The sequence below is a fragment of the Ptychodera flava genome, chromosome 6, assembly GCF_041260155.1.
Source record: "Ptychodera flava strain L36383 chromosome 6, AS_Pfla_20210202, whole genome shotgun sequence".
In the NCBI taxonomy this organism is placed as follows: Eukaryota; Metazoa; Hemichordata; class Enteropneusta; family Ptychoderidae; genus Ptychodera; species Ptychodera flava.
In genome coordinates this window covers 40,671,727-40,690,347 of record NC_091933.1, presented here as the reverse complement: position 1 = coordinate 40,690,347, position 18,621 = coordinate 40,671,727, and the positions used below count along the sequence as shown (strand labels likewise).

Sequence of the window (18,621 nt, the reverse complement as noted above, 5' to 3'; positions counted from 1 at the left end):
TGATGACAAAAACACAGTTTGCAAAATTTTGTAAGCAGATGAAATTGTGAGCAGTTATTATTGCACCCTTTGCTTCATCAAGGTAAAATAAAGTGGAAAGACTAAAATTTGTTTTGTAATTTATGAACATTATTTTCACTACAAATCATAGACAACATTGAACTGATAAACCAATAATGTTTCTTTAAAAAATACCTAATGAAACACATAAGAAGAATTATGGTGATAAGATCTAGGACTGATGGTATGGGTGATTAGGTACACCAACAGCTGCCGAAAGATGTTCAAATTTTACAATGAAAATACCATGATTCATTTCCAAAGCTATGGTCATCTGGTTAGAACAATATAACCGTATTTGACTTAGATTTGACATATGTGTCAGTAGGACCAGTCATATGGTACTGTGCAGAGTGTTGTCGTGATTGAAATGCCACCAGCAAGTTGTTTTTTCTCAGAACAGTTTTTTCACCACGTTGCAGTACAGAATCTCTTGTATGAACTTATGCAGATAATCAGGCAGAAATTAGATTCATTTGCCTGTGAATTTGTCAGGTTGCAGAGTTCACTGAACATATGGTGAGCTATTGGAGATGCATAGAATAATAATCTTGTACTTTTGCTCATTTCTGTTAATCATAAAAAACATTGTATAAAAGAGTAGTTCTCCCAAAGTTACCAGATTTTGGTGTTTTGTTTTTCACTGTAGTTTCATCCATGATTTTTTAAGGAATACAGTAAAGTTTCAACAAAATTTTAAAGGAACAAAGTCTTGAAATAACTGACAGGCGCTAATGTAATATTCTGCCCTATTGAGTATTGTATTTTTGTAAGTCATGCAAACTGATTGGAGCATTTTTGCTGCATTGACCAATAAGCACCACTGATCCTAAAGAAGCAGCCAATTGGAGAACATTTAATAGGGTCTGATCTCTGTGTCTAACAAGACTCATTACAAGTTTTTTTTTTATCTATCTCTCACTTTAGGTCAATTATGAAAAACTGTGCAAGTTGATTCAAAAGATTAGTTTTCAATTTATATAAAATTATTGAACTAATGCTAGGAATGTTGTATTGTACAGCTGTATGTTTGCTTGGTAATTGTTAACTCAAGGAATGATACACTTCATGAATTAGTGATGGACATGATACCAAAGGAAACTGATTTCATATGGTGCTAGAGATTGACAGCAAGACTCTATGCACCAAGTGAAACCAGGTTACCGTGGCAACACAGACAAGATATGGCTGCTTTCAGAGCTAAGATTCAACAATCCCTGAGGAAACTGTGTTTTTGAAACACACAAGTTTGTAGAACAATATTGGATTTTCAAATCATGTACACATAAAGATGTTAAACCAAGCTACGTAAAAACATCTTACAGTCGTACATGCGGGATGTGTCTATGGCTACTTTTGATACTCAGTATACAATGTTGAAATGTCCTGTGGGTAAAACCGAGTGCAGCAAGTTTGGTTTCACACTCTGTCATTCTTATTTTTATCCATGAAGACAGGACTAAGACGATCAAAGTCATTATCTTGGCAAATGACCTAAAATATGTTCTCATTTATCATGACTTCTATTGTTCCATTATATTGAAAAAGTAATTCTAAAAGCTCATATACAGCGAAAATAAAAAAAACAAACAAAAAGCAATGGAACAAATCTAAGGATGTCATGGGAGAGGGGGGGGGAGGGGAACCACACATTACACATCCAAGCAATCCTAAAGAGTTAAATGAACACATTTCTATACCAAAAGATATTCAGGAAAATTTAGCAAAAAGTTTTTAGAAAAAAATATTTGACACCGAAAGCAGCTGGAATCTTACAATAGTGAATACATATTTTATCATTGGGAGGGTGAATAGGAAAAAATGCAGCACTGCTTCTATTGGAAAGGAAAGCAAAAACATCCACAAATATTATACTCTGCATGAGAGAACTGATACCGGTACTTGATGTCATTTTCTGCCAGGGTTGTTAAATACACACTTCAAAATGAAATACAGTGAAATTCAAGTTGCCTGCAAGCTATTCCAGGTATTTGATATGCCTGATTAAGTGACAGGGTTTAATTTGGACAAACCTGCTGCAAAAGCTCAAACATTTACTTCTCAAAAATGTAAGAAAAAACCGAAATCGTAAATCATTTCCAGCCGTCATGTTTGAGAATGTTCCTCAAAATACATTACAAAAAGGTATTTTCAATACTATTTGTATGAAAAGCTAGTGAGAAAAAATAATGTAGTGGAAAAAACTTGAATGTAGAATTGGTGATGTAGTTCCCAATGTGCATATGGTGGTAATGTAAAGTAATTTGCTACACACTATTATTAAATAAAAAGTGTAACAACAATACTATAACCTGCTATGGAACTAATTTTTTAAGTGCCTTTATCATGTGACACAAAACCAATGGACTGTAGAGAAATTAGAGTCTATTTCATGCGTAAACATTAGGATTCAAGCAATTCAACGTTTTCGTTCACTTGTATAATATTTTGCCGACATATTTCTGCAACACTGCCTTCTGATAGAGAAGCCATGAAGCATTCTACGATGGATGCACTATTTGCTCTGATGGGTTGAAATACCTTTTCCCTCTTCATACAATGGCCACCATCTTAAAAATAACTCCAGAGAAATCAAATTGACATGAGAGAGTTGAAAGGGTCAAAAGTTTAACCCCAGTGCTCCGTGGAGAAGGCCTCATGCTGATCATCTGTGTATATTGTCTGCTGCGTCTCTGAATTTTCATCAACGATTTGACAATGTGTACAACAAGAGCCCATTTCTGTGTTTGTGAGAGCACTGATGGAACTGATACAGGGAAATTCACCGATATGACAAGTTGATTGGCGTTTATGTCACAGAAGCCGAGGGCTACCAAGGCTAAGCATTTGTCAGCGATAGAAAACGTATCTATTAGTCATACAAAACTGTGATGCGGCCCATTGATTTGTCACCATGGCGATATTCAAATTAAAATAGGTGTGTATTTTGCAATATTGAAACATTGCAGATTCACCATTCAATGGATCTGGAGAGAGTCAATGGAACTTGATGGAACTGATAGTACCATACCATGTACAGGAAACCCTCTTTGTTCTGTTTTCTATTATCTCACATCAGAGAACAGAGAAGCTTCTTCAGTTGTGAATTGACAGAGAATACCGCGGCAATACCGCACGATTGCCTATTGAAATAGACATCTCAAATTATTGAATAATAAACAGCATCACAGAGAAATCAACTGCTTGCAGGGCAGTGTTTGTAAAGGCCCTGAGATATGAAGATGAGGATTTTGCCCGTGATTGGTTTATGAAATATGTATTTGATAAAAAAAGAAATAAGCTGCAACTGCTTGAGGCATGATCGAAATAATCATAGAAGCTGCTGACCTTTTGACAGTGTTGTTGTCCTATTTCGCAACGTATGTGTTGTTCAAGGCCAAGGCCAAGGCCAAATTCAGATGTTAAGATTAAAATAACTTCTGTTGAATGATCACCACAAAAATTGTTAATAATTTGTAGTTATAATGAAATTTACATTGATAAACTGCTCTGTGCATGCATACTGGTAGTGTAGTTGATCAAATCTCTTGATACAATGGCACTTACAACGTACAGAGCAAAAGTTTTTTTTTCCTTTCATGTAGCAAAATAGTATTTATCATGTACCAGTATGTCACAGAGGGAATGAAATATACACATCTCAAAACAACTATCTTATCATTTTTCTTCTTCTCTTTAATATGATTTTTTAGGAAAATTCCTAGCCATATAGAATATTGCATTACCTGCCGTGCTATGCCAATCAGAAAAAAATGATTGGGGAGTAAAGCATGATGGGTATAATTGATATGTAATAAAATGCATGGTGGTTAGGTGGGTAAAATTCAATGGATAATGTATGTACAGGTATACAAGAATTTATTTGGTATGTTATATCAAAGTAGAAAGTCAAAATGGCTTGAGGCAGGATTTGAAATGACCAAATTAACAAGTCATCACTCTGTGTTAATTACGTACAGAATCTCTCAGTGGAGTTAATAATATCAGTAAAAATGACAATATTGTAGAAAAAATGAAGCACAGCTGTGATGTTCAAGTGGACTTTCATCTGCAAACCTTTAATAATCTTGTCAGAGTCATTATAGACATTACAAAGATTTTTTGTTTGGATTTTGTCTCGTTTTAAATATTTGGGACTATTTAAAGTGTCGTGCTTCAATGGATAAATCTTGTATCTAGTCCATATTACCATGGATTTCTACCTCAACATATTATTAATTACATCCATCATTATTTTCAAAGTGTGTTCATCGTTACTTCTAATAATTTAGCTGCCTGTTACCATGGTAATAATGACATCGTTGGCATGGTAGTGTATTATTGAGCTAGGGACACTGATTTCAAATGGTGCTAGACTTTTGTTGTGGAAATCTATCCACCGCTTGAAATCAGGTTCCTAGCTCACATATCCCAGGTTATCTGTCAGTAGGGAGCAATCATGTTGTAAAGCATTCTTCACCTTAATCTTGCACAACAATGAAGAAAATATAAATAAACACAGTCCTTGCACACGTATATTAATAGTTCTATCTTGTTATTTTGTGATGTAAGCATTCTAAAAACATTTAAAATCCATTCAGTCTAGTAGTTAGGTGATATAAAATTATGTACATGTAGCTTACTTAATCGTTATCATGGAGATTAGCAAAGATGAAAGACACTACGTTTTGCCAAACGAGGTCATGGAAGTGACCTCTGCAACAAGGTCATGGAAGTGACCTTTGACATTCAGCACATTCGCATGCAAGTTGAGTGACAGCATATGAGAGTATAAAATTATCACCTCACCTCTGCCTGTCTCATTCGATCTTCTTCAGTTCTCTGGGCATGCAATTCATCCCTTTTCTGAATCAGTTTGTGCTGCAAGGCAACTTTCTTTTTCAGTTTGGAGAATTCCTGATCCCTGTTGATGGTTTTGAATTCCTGCCATTTTTGGTAGTTTTCTTCCCTTCTCTGCAAAAACAAACATTTCCATTCAAATCGTTATTCATCACGTTTTTTCTTCCTCTTCACTCAAATGTTGGAATGTAAGTTGTCAACTTCACATGTCACAGTTCTGTGATATTTGCGCGGTTTTACGCACACACATCTACGATATTAAAGATGCCTTTGGGATGAGACACAAATTTCCTGGGAGTTTTTAATCAAAAAGAAAGAAAAGGACAAAAGGCCAATATTGGCTTACAGGCAAAACAGCTCAATGTGCTGCTTAACAACATTAAAATACTAAGAGAAATAATCAGAATATAACTTGCATGCCAAATGTCTATGTAGCACAAATCCTATGGATTAAAGGTCAGAAGATTACTAAGATGTGAGCTTCCATGGGAGGATGTAATGAGAAGTTTCTTAAGAGGTAATGTAAGCTGTTGGCATCTAGCAAGGGTGAACCGTGGTGACACTTATGGGTGTCATGGTCAAACTTCATTTTAACTATTGAAATATTCGCTGTAAAACACATTAAAAACAACATAAACATGATTCAGCGAAATATGATATGGTTATAACTTATAATGTTGCATTTTAAAAGACGAGACACCATTGACAAGTAATGGATGTGAAAATTTCAGCGCAACATCCCAAATGTGAAATTTACTAATTAAATATGTATATAATGTACAAAGGTCCTGGGGTGGGTGATGTTAAAACTACCACCAGATGTATGATGGGAAACAAAGTTTTCAGGAATATACCGGTATTTATTTCATTGACACAGAATTGGTGAAATTTTACATGGTGGTAAACAATTTTTTTTCTGTACTAATCTAAATTTTTTGTATAAATACCAGAATCTGAAGTGACTATTTATATTGTCATGGTCTTCCAATTTGTAAACCTTGAAATAACAGACACAGCAGGGAACAGGATATATTTAAGTTTAACCTATCAAATCAATGGCAGACTTCTTAAATTCCATTCACTTTAAATAGAGTTTGAGGACTAGTGTATGGGGAAGTGGTATGAAATGGTTTAGGGCTAGGGTATAAGGGCAGGCACCAAGAACAGGGGAATAAATGTGGATTATCTAGAGCATCAAAGAGAAATTAATGGTATACTTGTATTAAGGATGAAACCATGCTCCATTGTGAGGTATCCACTGATGTATGAACCAGGTGAACAAATGTGTAGCAGGATGTTCTTAATTCTTTGCAGAACACCTGATACATTTCTTTGGTATTATCTTTACAACTGATGTCACTTCTTGTTGTAGCTTGAGTCTTGTAGGTCTAGCTGATTTATGTAAGTCATGTTAGCGACTGTCTTCAGGTAAACTATTGCCTGTTTAGTTGTTGTCGAAGTTGTTCTGAAATCAGTGAACTAAACTTTTTATCTTGCTACCTTAATCATTTCTTGCACATACCGCATTATCAGTGTTCACTTTGATGGTTTCAGTCATTTAAATCTTATTTACGAGGTGCATGTGTATTATATAGTTATGAGAAGTAGAATCATTGTCTTTCTCAAAGTAAAACAATCTTGTCTCTGAGGGTTGGTGATAATTGACTCCTTAACTTGTGTAGTAATCTTTGACCCTTAACCTTTGAGTATGTGACACTGTTTTTCCTCTATTTGAGCTGCTAAATGAAATAAATAACAAAGACTAAAAGCATGATATGGCCGACAACCATGAGATACAATCACATACAAAATAATTACAGTATCCTACAACCAATGTAATGATGGACTACTTCTCAAACTGCGTAGGATAAATCCTTCAATGGCAAGTATTTTGATTTTAGTTTTAAAACACATCCATGATATGCTAAATGACTTTAGTCTTAGAACACATCTATGATACGCTAAATTTTCCCGAAATGGTGGTGAACTGATTGCTTAATGTTCAGTCACTATAAACAGTGCTGAATTTTAACAAGTACTCTGGACATGTTCTTTAGCAATTTTTACCCAAAATATGAACTTTGAGGTCACCATACTTCCAACGTAAGTTGCCCTGGGGAACAACATTTCCCTACTTCTGATTATATAGGAAGTAATTAAGGTGACAAGACACACACAGGATATCTAAGAAAAACTCCCTACAGGTTAAGTACCAATTCATAAGGGAAGATTAACTCTTTTGTCTTGAGGCCAAGATTTTTTTTATTTCGCCACACTCAAATAAATCAAAGCGATGTCTAATTAAGTTACAACTGGTTTTAATTTGTGTTTTTGGCTGAACTGCATAGTATCATTTTGCAAAAACAAAATTCCAAAATAAATAGCAAAGAACAGAAATAGAGAAAGGTCAACTCCAAACTCAATGAGATGGTATGATTTGATCCATATTTGTCTGATAAAAAAGGAAAAACTGATTTCCTGGTAGCATCAGCCATGACTGAATAGTATCCATTTCATCAAACGAGCCAGAAGAAAAAATATTTGAATTCCCCAATATTGGATTAAGAATACCAATTTCTCCCATGATACTTTCAATTTACTGTCAGTATTATTAATTTCAAATAAAAAGATTGCATAAGTAATTTATCCATTAAAACACATTAACATGAATTTGCATCCAACACATGAAGTAAAAGCTACAATGTCTTGCTCAATTGTGATGTCATTCTTTTATAACTGACCGATTTTTAAAACACATTGTGTCAAAGATGTGTATACTTATCATATATGTTATCAATTATGTCGGCAAAACACAAGTGGACTTATTTTTTTTCCCCAAAACTTATATAAACTGATGTGATAATTATAAAATTTAAAGTTTTAAAGTCACAGAAACAGATGAATGCTTTTTTATTAGAATTGAAATCATGGCAAAGACAGCTCAGCAAAACTGTAATCTTTATAGATACAACAAATAATGTACCATGATATGTGCAAATCCATTCAATATATGATGGTCTTCAGACCAGCCATCAACATTGGCCCAGAGGTCATGCAATGGAGATTTGACTGGCATTTATTATTTCACAAGTGATACTCGGAGGCCTATTGGTCTGGCAGAATGACCCAACTCTGTGGTCTTTGCAAAATATTTGATAGTTCCATGCCTAAAATGATTGGATCTGCTCAGCATTAAATTAATGTTATTCCAATACTAATAATTTAGCCCATGTACATTAGCGCCCAGTAATTATTATTTATTTTGTTATTTACCGTATTGCATTATTAGCATAATTTGTAATTTCCTGTGAATGCAAATCAGACTGGACATGAATCTTTAATGAATGATATAATTCATTAAACTATGAACTATAATCAAACTAATTAGTTGAATATTCTGTTGCCTGGCATTTCCTCCCAGAAATTTCATGACAACAATTTCCAAATTTTTGTCCTTTTTTATGATGTCAATTCAGTGATATGATAGATTGTTTGACAGTTTTTTCACTTAATTCAAACAATAATAAGAAGCATTGTCAGGAAGCATTTGTGAAATATGGCATAGTAGAAAGAAATGTTAGATATTATTAAAAAAACTGGTCATTGCTTAAAAATATACCGGATGTTTATTTCTTATATTCTCACAATTTTTATAAGCTTTTACTTATCGGGTAATCAAAAGCTCTACATGACTTCATACCCCAACTGCTTTTTTCAGTAAAATCTCTGTTGGATTGTAATTTAACCCTTTCACCCCCATGTCCCAGTATACTGGTCCACCCATCCTATTAAAAATAGTAGGAATGTACCACAGTTTGGTGGATGAAAGGGTCAAGATACATTGGCAACTGTCAGTAAAAGTACATGTATGTCTGTATATTTCACACAAGGGTATCATTATCATATGTGGTGTACAAATGGCATGGCATAGTTGTGTCACTTCTCCAAAATTCAACAATAAATCATACCAGTAACAATGGACCATTACAAATCATACCATTACAAAATTAGCACTGATGACTTGCGTAAGCCTGGTGCTGTCATTTGTCAATGGTGGAACCGTCGAATTCTCATGAATAAGATACTGGTACGTCGTAGAATTAGCATTTTGTGTCGGGTGAATTATTTTTCACAATTTGAGAGAAATTCAGGAAATACCTCTCAGTTGATATCTTAAAAGATGCAAAGGAAATATATTTTATCAAATATTCACCTCCTTTTTGTTATTTTCATGTTCAGTTCCACTGACTATCAAACAAGGCATTATAATGCAGTAAATTATTTCATATATATTATAAACCTAAAGACCGCTTGTCATTGACTGAACCCATCAATTTCTTAACATTGTGACCATTCTTCATGAGTTGAAAGTGTCACTATCCCAAAGCTAGGGCTGTCATTGGCTGGGACTAATGAACAAAAAAGTTACATGTTTCTATTGACACATACCTGGCCAACCCTGTTTGCTTATTGCCATGGAAACCCCTTGTTGTCTTTTTCTATGGCTGCATCTCGGAAATCAATCACCTAGCTGAAAATAGGCTTACCAATTTGCATAATTGATCCTATTTCAGAGATACCTGTCTCTATCCTCACTGAAATCAATTCTGACTTAATGCCATGCAATTCATTCAGTCTTTTCTTTGATATTTTTATCATCAATACAAGACAGCCAATAGCTACAGAATTTAATAAGTATACACACCAGACATGGTAATGACAGCCTTAAAGGAATGTTAAAAAAGCACACCAAATGTCATGGACATTTTTAGAACAGTTTTCATAATTTAAAAAACAGCGCAATGTCAGCAATCATATTTATACATCTTCTTTTTCTCACAGTTGTTAAACAACTGCAAGAACCAATATTGTGTGAAAAAAATTACAAAAAGTAAAAAATTAAATATATATATATATACTTAGCAAGGTTTTCTATGAAATGTATCACAGCTAAATGAAACAATGAAGTAAAAATTATTTGCTCATAAATCATCATTTGTCATGACCTTGAAACAAAATAGGGTGGTGATATTTCTTTGTATTGGCCGTAAACATATACCAGCTTGTGAGTCATAGGTATCAAACTCATCATCTATTTTTAGATTTCTTTTCACCGCATTTGTGATGCCCCATTGGTTGTTTTTTCCCTCTGAACTAAATACAATTCATTGGGAAAAATTCAGTCAAATTATTGACAAAATACAACTACATTTTCCAAGTTCAGTATTTGCAATTTGCTCAGCTAATACATTTTCTCTGATAACAAAAAAAATTGCTTTTCATGGAGAGGGAAATTCTGCAAACAGCTTGTAAAAATTTCAAAGATGCTCTCAAAATATTTGTCACAGTAGTGCTTCTTTCATGGCTTATCCCAAAATAAATTTTAATCACAATAAATTAATGGGGCAGCATCATTACGGTGCGCAAGTCATTAACCAGAATCTATGAAGTCAATACGATATTATTCTCAAAATCCGGGAAAAAATGAGGGTACTCCATCAGCACAACATCTCTCATGAATTTTTACCTATGGAAGATGTCATTCCTTGTTTAGGGTAGAAGGCCCTGGTAGTGGAGGGGCTTCGTTTCTATGCTGTATCAGTTAATTTCATAAATAGTTAATTTATTCTGTGAGACTTTTTGATTGCGATATATTTATGGGCAAGTTCCAAAAGTTGAGCAAGAATCAATGAAAATGCTAATTTTAGTATTCTTGATCACGACATATTATAGATTAAGAATCCCCCACAAAACAAAATAAGTGGCGCTACCTGTCTTCACATAGATACATGGCTATTCCATTATTCATGAATATGGAAATTTAAAAGCAGCAATTGTTTACATTGAATTTGTTATTGCACTAAGGCTGATTGGTACATTTAACTGCATCAGCTCATATTAACAACACTCTAGGACCATGTATTAATATAGAAAACTGACAACAGAGCCACAACCATCAAATACATATTAAAGTAACTCTATGAAATCACTCTCACAATTGACAAAATATTTGTTGTTTCAATGATGCAGGATGTAATGACATATGCTATGACCAAATTTTGTGGAATATAAAAAATTGGTGGGTTTTTGCTCTAGTATGCTGCCTTGAGACGGAATCAAGGTCACTGCTGTCAAATGTGTCAATTTCGTTTGAAGTTAATAATCTATAGGTAAAAATTACTACAGATAATACTGAATTTTAAATGGATTGTACCATGTTTTATCAGAGGATCCCAAGCAAAGAAACATGTAATAGAAATTAATTTTTCATAAAAAGGCAGCGTTATTTTAATGAAATCCTGCCGTGTCTTTATAAAGATAAAAGTAGCAGACACATTATTATTATGAAGACTACAATTTTAGAAGTGAACCTCCTGCAGGCTCCCCCATATCATAAATGGTACAAGCCAAAATTTACATACTACTGGGTCAGATCTATTCATTTGTTGAGCATACATCGTATCACACACAAATCAATAGTTTTATACAGATCAACGTACTGCTTATGTACCCTGCGAACAAGAAAAATTCTTGGACTGTCCGACAAATACATGTATAATCGAAAAAACAGAATTTTCACTACATCCAAGATTTGGTAATCAGAAACCTATAAAAATTTAAAGAAGTAGAAAAAAAATCCAAAATTTTTAATTCTAACATGTCCCCAAAATATTTTTGCTTGTAATGTTTGCTTTTCAGAATGAAACTCAATCTATTTAATCAATATAGTCAGCCATTTGTAACACATTTAAAAAATATATTTATTTAGGCTTTTACGTCAACCAATACTATTAATTGCTTTCAATTTGATGAAAACTGTAGTACCACAGTAGCCAATATATCTACTGTCAAGAGTAACAATTGACATTTCCAAATAAAATTAAACCCTTTTTGTTAGATGCTTCAGTTTGGTTTTAAATGTCGCAAATATAACAGGTGTGTCGGTAATTACATGTTCCAGAGAACAGCACTGAAAGCAATACTGAATGCCTGGAATATTCATGTTTACATTGAATATTTAGTGCTATGCAGGTTTTTCAGAACGTTTGAAATATTTGAGTTCAGTTGTTTTGGCAGATACAAGCAGTTGCAATTTCCATGACATACTTCCTGCCTCAGCAGAATTAATGCAGAAACACACAGTCAATCCTTCTACTTGTCAGAAGATACTAAAACTACAACCTTTGAACTTTTGACATGTTGCTCAGCAACCATACAAACACAACATGCTTGCCAGTGCTTGTTCAAAGATTTATAGCCCCAATAGCGGTATCTTTTAGCATTATTTTTATGATTTTACTTTCAACTATAATAAGTTTGTGATAATGTACTAATTTAGGTGTGTGTGTACACTTATTATTAACAATGTGCAATTTTTAACAAGATAAAGATTACACTGCGATTAAATTTGTGCCTACTCATTAAAACACAGCCCCATGCGGAAAAGCAAAAACTGTGGCTACTAGTGCATATCTACTCTGAAATCTTCACATGAACTGCACAGAGTAGTCTAGTGTGATGTATAGGGGTGAATGTTTTCAACTGTGACATTGTATGTTCTGTTTCCTTCGGAATATTACCAATCTTTGAAAATAGCGAGAAATCTAAATGACTGTTAAAATTAGAATTTACTTGTCAAATGTTTCGCAAAGGAATGGTTTCCTAATGCAATAAAAGCCCATATCACTTCAGAGGGTAGAATTCAGAGAAAACCAGGAGAGAATGGGAAGAGGTCAACAAATTTCAAGAGTTACAGCTAGTGGGGCTGTAATTACACTGTGCTCTTTGGAAACAGCAAGAAATTGTGTAAATGCACAGTTTGCACACATGTATGTGCGGTATCAATTTGTGATAATGACATTAAAAGAATCATGCTTTAGTGATAACCGTTACTTCTTTGCTACTTGAACACACACAAAGGTAAGACATTAACATGCATATTGATATTCACAATTATCTAAATATCATTTTGCACTGAAATTGTATTGCATTGTTAAGGAATATTCTATTTAAATCATTCTTGTTGAATTGTCATTAGTTTTACACTGAAGGATCTAGCAACAATTTATTGAGCAGTGCTGTACTCATTACAATTACCATGAAGAGATTAATTAGTCAGTTTCATTGAAAATACTGTAGCTCTTTTGACCTCTGTATTGTCTGCTCCTTCCGATCAACTGATGATTCACTTGTCATACATACACACGGTAATTTTTGTATCTTATACTTCTCTTGCCTGATAGTTATTTTTTATTGTCTTTGTAAAATTTATATTTGACTGTAAAATAATAAGTACATTTCATCCCTCTTAGACCTTCTCAAAGCCAAATCAATATTTTGAGAGGGAGCTGATATACCGGTTAGTACTGTGGAAGGAACATTCATCTGACTTCATTGTACAATCATGAATCATTGATCATTTTAGTTCATATTTGGTATACCGGTATATATACCAAAGAGAGCTACCACAGTGTCTTTATGTCTGTATGTATGGTATGTATGTAGGTATGTATGTTCATCAACATCAGAAACTAAAAAACCACAGAACATACCATCCCAGTATTTGGTGTACAGGTGCACCTAGAGGTGGAGGTGTGAATTTGTTCAAATGAACAGGTTAGTTTCAAAATATTCAACTGAGGTAAAAACAGGCACATCCTGCAAATTGCTAAAGTTCATTAATCACAATCCAGATTTTGTTGAAATTTGGTATGCAGGTTCCTTGAGCTAAATTTAGGTAGATTTTTTTCAAATTGTGGTGAAATTTTCATATTTGTAATTTTGGGATCATTTTTCCCGTTTTTGGACAACAAGTCTTCCTCTGAAAGTGCTTGTAAGATTGCATTGAAATTTCAAATGCATGGTCCTAGGGCTGACCCCTGTCAGATTTGCTCATATTGTGGTGAAATTTTCATATTTGTATATTTCAGGCAATTTTTTTCATTTTTGGTTGAAAAACAGTCATCCCTGAAACCGCTTGTCTGATTGCTTTGAAAACTTGGTATGCATGTTCTAAGGGGTAAAATTAATTGAATAAGTTGATTTTGTTCAAATTGTGGTGAACTGCGCACATTTATATTTTTTGAGTCATTTTTTCCTTTTTGTCAAAAAAATGAAATCTCAGAAATCGCTGGTCTGATTAAAATTTGACAAAGTTTCTTAGGGATGATGTGTATCAGTTTTGTTCAGATTTTGACAAAACCTGTAATATGTACCTTTTTCGGACAATTTTTTGCTGTTTTTAGTCCAAAACAAACTCCCAAATATCTTATTCCTGCATTCCTTGGTCCAATTGCGAGAGCTGTTGCTTAATTTCAGCTTTGTATTTGGTATGCAGACGCATGCTCAACTGTAAATGGGAATTTGTTCCAATGAAGTTGTTATTTGCCAAAAGCTTGTTAATGAGGAGAAATAGTATAAACTTCATGAAAATCTCAATAACTGAGTCAGAATTTTACTTGTTAGTGATGATTTGTATAGACACACAACCAAAGAGCTCGAAGCTAAAATAAGTTGTTTTACTGCTTGATGAAATACCAAATATTGTTCACATTAATGCCATGCAATACAATATTACAAGAGGACACCTTTCCTTTGGTATGGTAGATTGTATCACCAATTTTGATGTCCTGGGCTGCATAATGTTGTATACATGTGTATCCATTGAAATGCTGCAAACCACATACTCCCTGTTGGTATTTGATGGATAATGCTTCAAAATGTGTTCACATAAACTTGACACTATGAATATTACAAGCTAAGGCCCATAGAAGGTATTAAACATTGTATGTACTCTCACTCAGGCCTGCCACATCTAACCAAATGCGAGCAAAGTGTCATTGATGCTATTTTTAGTCATTAGAATTGCACTTTCATATTAAAACAATATTGATACAACCTGCATAAATTATTGTAACTAATTATTATGCATCTTTCATCAAGCACAGTTCTGTGCCACTGTAGAATTTATTGATGTACAACTGTTTTCGAAACTTCTGAATGGCCAGTCCAGCACAAGCCTGTATTTATGATTGACATCTCAATGATGCAATGAACAATATAGTTATGACATATTTTGTACATTAATCAAACAACAGTAATTCTGACAATGCAACAATTCTAAAGCATGTTCTATCATGAGTTAGCTAAAACAAGTAACAGTTTTTGAGATAAAACTATATAGCACTGCTGTCATTTTTGGCGATACGCATTTTTGTTGGACTAGCCGCAAGTGTATAGTGTACAGAGAGTCTTTTCTTCTCTGGACAGTTGTTTTCAGTCATAAAATTGAGCAGATTTGCATGCTAACATTGCAAGATCCTGTAAGGGCTTAAACATCATGTAAATTAACTCACAATCTGAGACACAGCCTAGTTCATACTCTTGACTATGGAATGTACATGGGGAAATCTGATTTATCCCTGACATAGGACTGAATCAATCATGTCTTCATTGGAAGAAATTGAAATGTCGTTATGTCTACCTACTACCGCATATCATAGAAGTAGCAAACAAAATGAACAATATAGATTAATAAATATTGACCAAAAATGATACCTTCCTGCTCATGGAAGACTTGTTATAGCTACCAATCCACTACAGTGCGGATTGTTATGAAGTTTAAACTTTTAACGAATATGAAATATTTCCAAAGCCCTAATTTTTTTTACGTTCTTGACATTATATCACGTTGTTCCACTTAGACACAAAAGGATAGTACCATCGGTGTATATGTTTAACAATACATGTTAAGGCACTTTAAGCATTTCTGGACACAAGCAACCTTGTGAAAGTGATACCTTCTAGCTTTTGTGTCAGAATACTGTAAGGGTATGACCCCTGCAAGAGCTTCCCCATTCATGGAATACTGCTTCCTTTGGACTGCTTTCCACCATGCATTTTTGGAGCGGTAGGGTTTCATGTTTTTCACGTGCCAACTCTGACTAACTCACGGACGATGGAATTCTGTGGAAAGGAATTTTTGCAACTCCCAAATTTTTCTGAGGGGATGTATTATGACCAGAAATACTTTATGCATTCTGTATGCAAGTAAGCATGCTAAATATGCCTTGGAAAATGATGCTAAAATTGAAATTTCTGAACTTAAAATTTGATAATCTATCGATACAATGTTAACAGGAAAAAAGCAGAGCCCGTTAAAAATAATAGAAAATATTAAAGTGGCATATACTGGTATAACTTCCAAAATCCAGTGGATAAAAATTTTATTTTTGTGCTCCTTTAGGAGCAGATTGAGAGATAAGCGCTGGGAACTAAAATGAAGAAGGAATAGGATCGAGACTCATCGGAAAGTAATCTCAGTGAAGCCATGTACATTTGGACGATTACCACCGATTCACAGTATTCATACCAAAAGGCCAATGACCCTCGTGTACAGTCAGCAGGTATTGTCGCAGGGTGTTGCACTATCCTATTCAATGGGTTCAGCCATCTTGGTTCTTCCAAAATGTATCGAGTTTGAAAAATTGTACATTTCTACGTTCTATTGTGTTACAAGTTAACAGTAAACATCGCTTTCAAGTTGGTGATTACAAAGTGTAGAAAACTAGTAAATTTTATTGGTGTGGTACAGAACATGGGTAGGAGAGACGTAGTTATTTTGAGTGGTGGTTTTAACGAAATTTATATGTAAGGAGTCTTTCTTTCTATGAGATCTGAACTCAAGGGAAATAATTGATGCATTTAGAAATGCATTTAGGCAAGGAAGAACGTGTATTTGTTTAGATTCAATTGACTCCCAAGTACTTTGCATTTCAGATTGAAATAGTCAAATTGCATCTCATCAAATGATCAAACTGATACAGAAATACAAAATGTTGTGCTTTAATGTAATAATTGAATTTTCTGACTTGTAGGCCTTTGGAGAAAGCAGTCTGACACTTCATTGGGAGTGTCTGAAAATGATACGTGGACATTTTGTAAAATAATACGCACACACAAAGTTCATGGAGCTGCTGATATTATTTCATACTTGGTGCATTGGTTGTGGTATTAGTGCTGAAATATTTCCATGAAGGTCAACTCTTGTGTCAGCCCAAATGCATTATTGGTAATTTCAAGGTGAGCGCTAAGTGGGGACTCAATAAAAAACATCAGTTATAATTTCTGTGTCAACGTGTGGCAATATGGTACTATTTCATGTGTGTGTGTGCAATTGGCAATCACTTACACATTAACAGTATGGACATCAGAAATCCCTAGTTAACACACAAATTTAGTAGAAATTCTCCGAAAGTACTTGTAGATTTATCTTTTGAACATTCACTGCTACTGCAATTATAATGTACAATAATTGCATATACACATATCAGTATTATCCTACAACCAGCGTATACTTGAAATTCAATGCCATGACCAAAACCAGAACAGCTCTGCAAGGGAGATGCTGCAGTATATCATAAATATAGACACTTTGTCTCCATGCTACATTGAACAATGAATTGGGAAAAAAAACCTGGTACAGTGCTGAGTGTATTCAAAGTGACAGTTTTCTTTTGAGGAGGGGGTTGCGTGACTGATTTGTAGTGTTTCGGGCTTCACATAATTATTTCCATAGGACAAACCAAACATAACAAGACCAACAAAATGTAGACAAGTTATTACCATCCCTGGAGGCAAAATCTGAAAGTCCTTTTGACCACAAAGGATGCCCAGACAATGATCTTACCAGGTCAGCTTGAAACATTGACAGAGACTGGGCTTGATTTCACCGGTGATTTACAACTTACCTTCTCCCAAGCCTAACAGAAAAGCTGTTTCATATCTCTGTGGTCCTTTTCTCAAGAAATACTCTCAACAATCTCTCAACTGAAAGTGTGAAGCTTCTTTCTTGTCCAATGCCATGCACTCCGCTGCACAATGAATCCAAAACTAAATATAACACCCATAGTCTGTGTTCACCTTTTCCTTGTGTTATGGCTGTGCCTAAGGTCACAGTATTGCCCAAGTTTTGTTCTCAAGCTCTGTCCCTAACAAAGCCTCTGCGACAGCTTTTGCATGACAATTCAATTTTTGTTCAAACTTTACACTGTAGTAAAACATTGGTGGCTAAGTTTATCAAAAGCCGCTTGACCTCTGATGAAATAATTGTTAGAATTTTTGCGACAGAATGGAATCTTAGTGAAAAATAATTTAAAAGTTCTAAAACAAATATTCTGTGATCAGAATGTAGGAATCTAATATACCGGTACTTTGTTGTGGGGGTGTGTTTTGTGAATGGTTGCACCTGAAATGAATGATAAAATGGAAAAGGAAACTCCATTGTACCTGTATGGTGCATTCAAAAGACAGAACCACCTCAAGGCCAACCCCTCATATTGGATGTGCAATATACACACACCCATTATTAAACAGTTTGTACTATGAGAAAAAAAAGATCTGCAAAACCGAACCTGGCACTAAGAAAAACAACATACCCATCCATGCTTTGTCTGCTGAACAACGCCCAAAGTGAATGAAAAAAAGGTTCTCAAATTCTTAATGCAGTAAAGTACCTTAATGGTCAAGACTCAAATTGCACACAGCAATTAAAACACTTCAGTAAGTCTGTGAGACGCTTTAAAGTTTCTTCAACTCTCGACAACTAGCAACCAAAATGTGAACAGCATTGCAGGTTCATCTACGGCTAGCAACAAAGTTATGTAGTATTCAGTTTTATCAGTCAGTGCAGTAATGCTGGCA

At 34.4% G+C, this 18,621-nt stretch overlaps 1 protein-coding gene across 2 annotated transcripts in view; it reads right to left on the bottom strand.

The window, feature by feature from the left end:
• The window catches only part of LOC139135799 (arginine and glutamate-rich protein 1-B-like), a 40,510-nt gene that overhangs the window by 2,628 nt on the left and 19,261 nt on the right, over window positions 1–18,621 (bottom strand). For both annotated transcript variants that reach the window (XM_070703502.1, XM_070703503.1), the window contains exon 3: window positions 4,870–5,034. In XM_070703502.1, coding sequence (XP_070559603.1) covers window positions 4,870–5,034 — 165 coding nt within the window. The remainder of the gene's footprint in view (window positions 1–4,869; window positions 5,035–18,621) is intronic.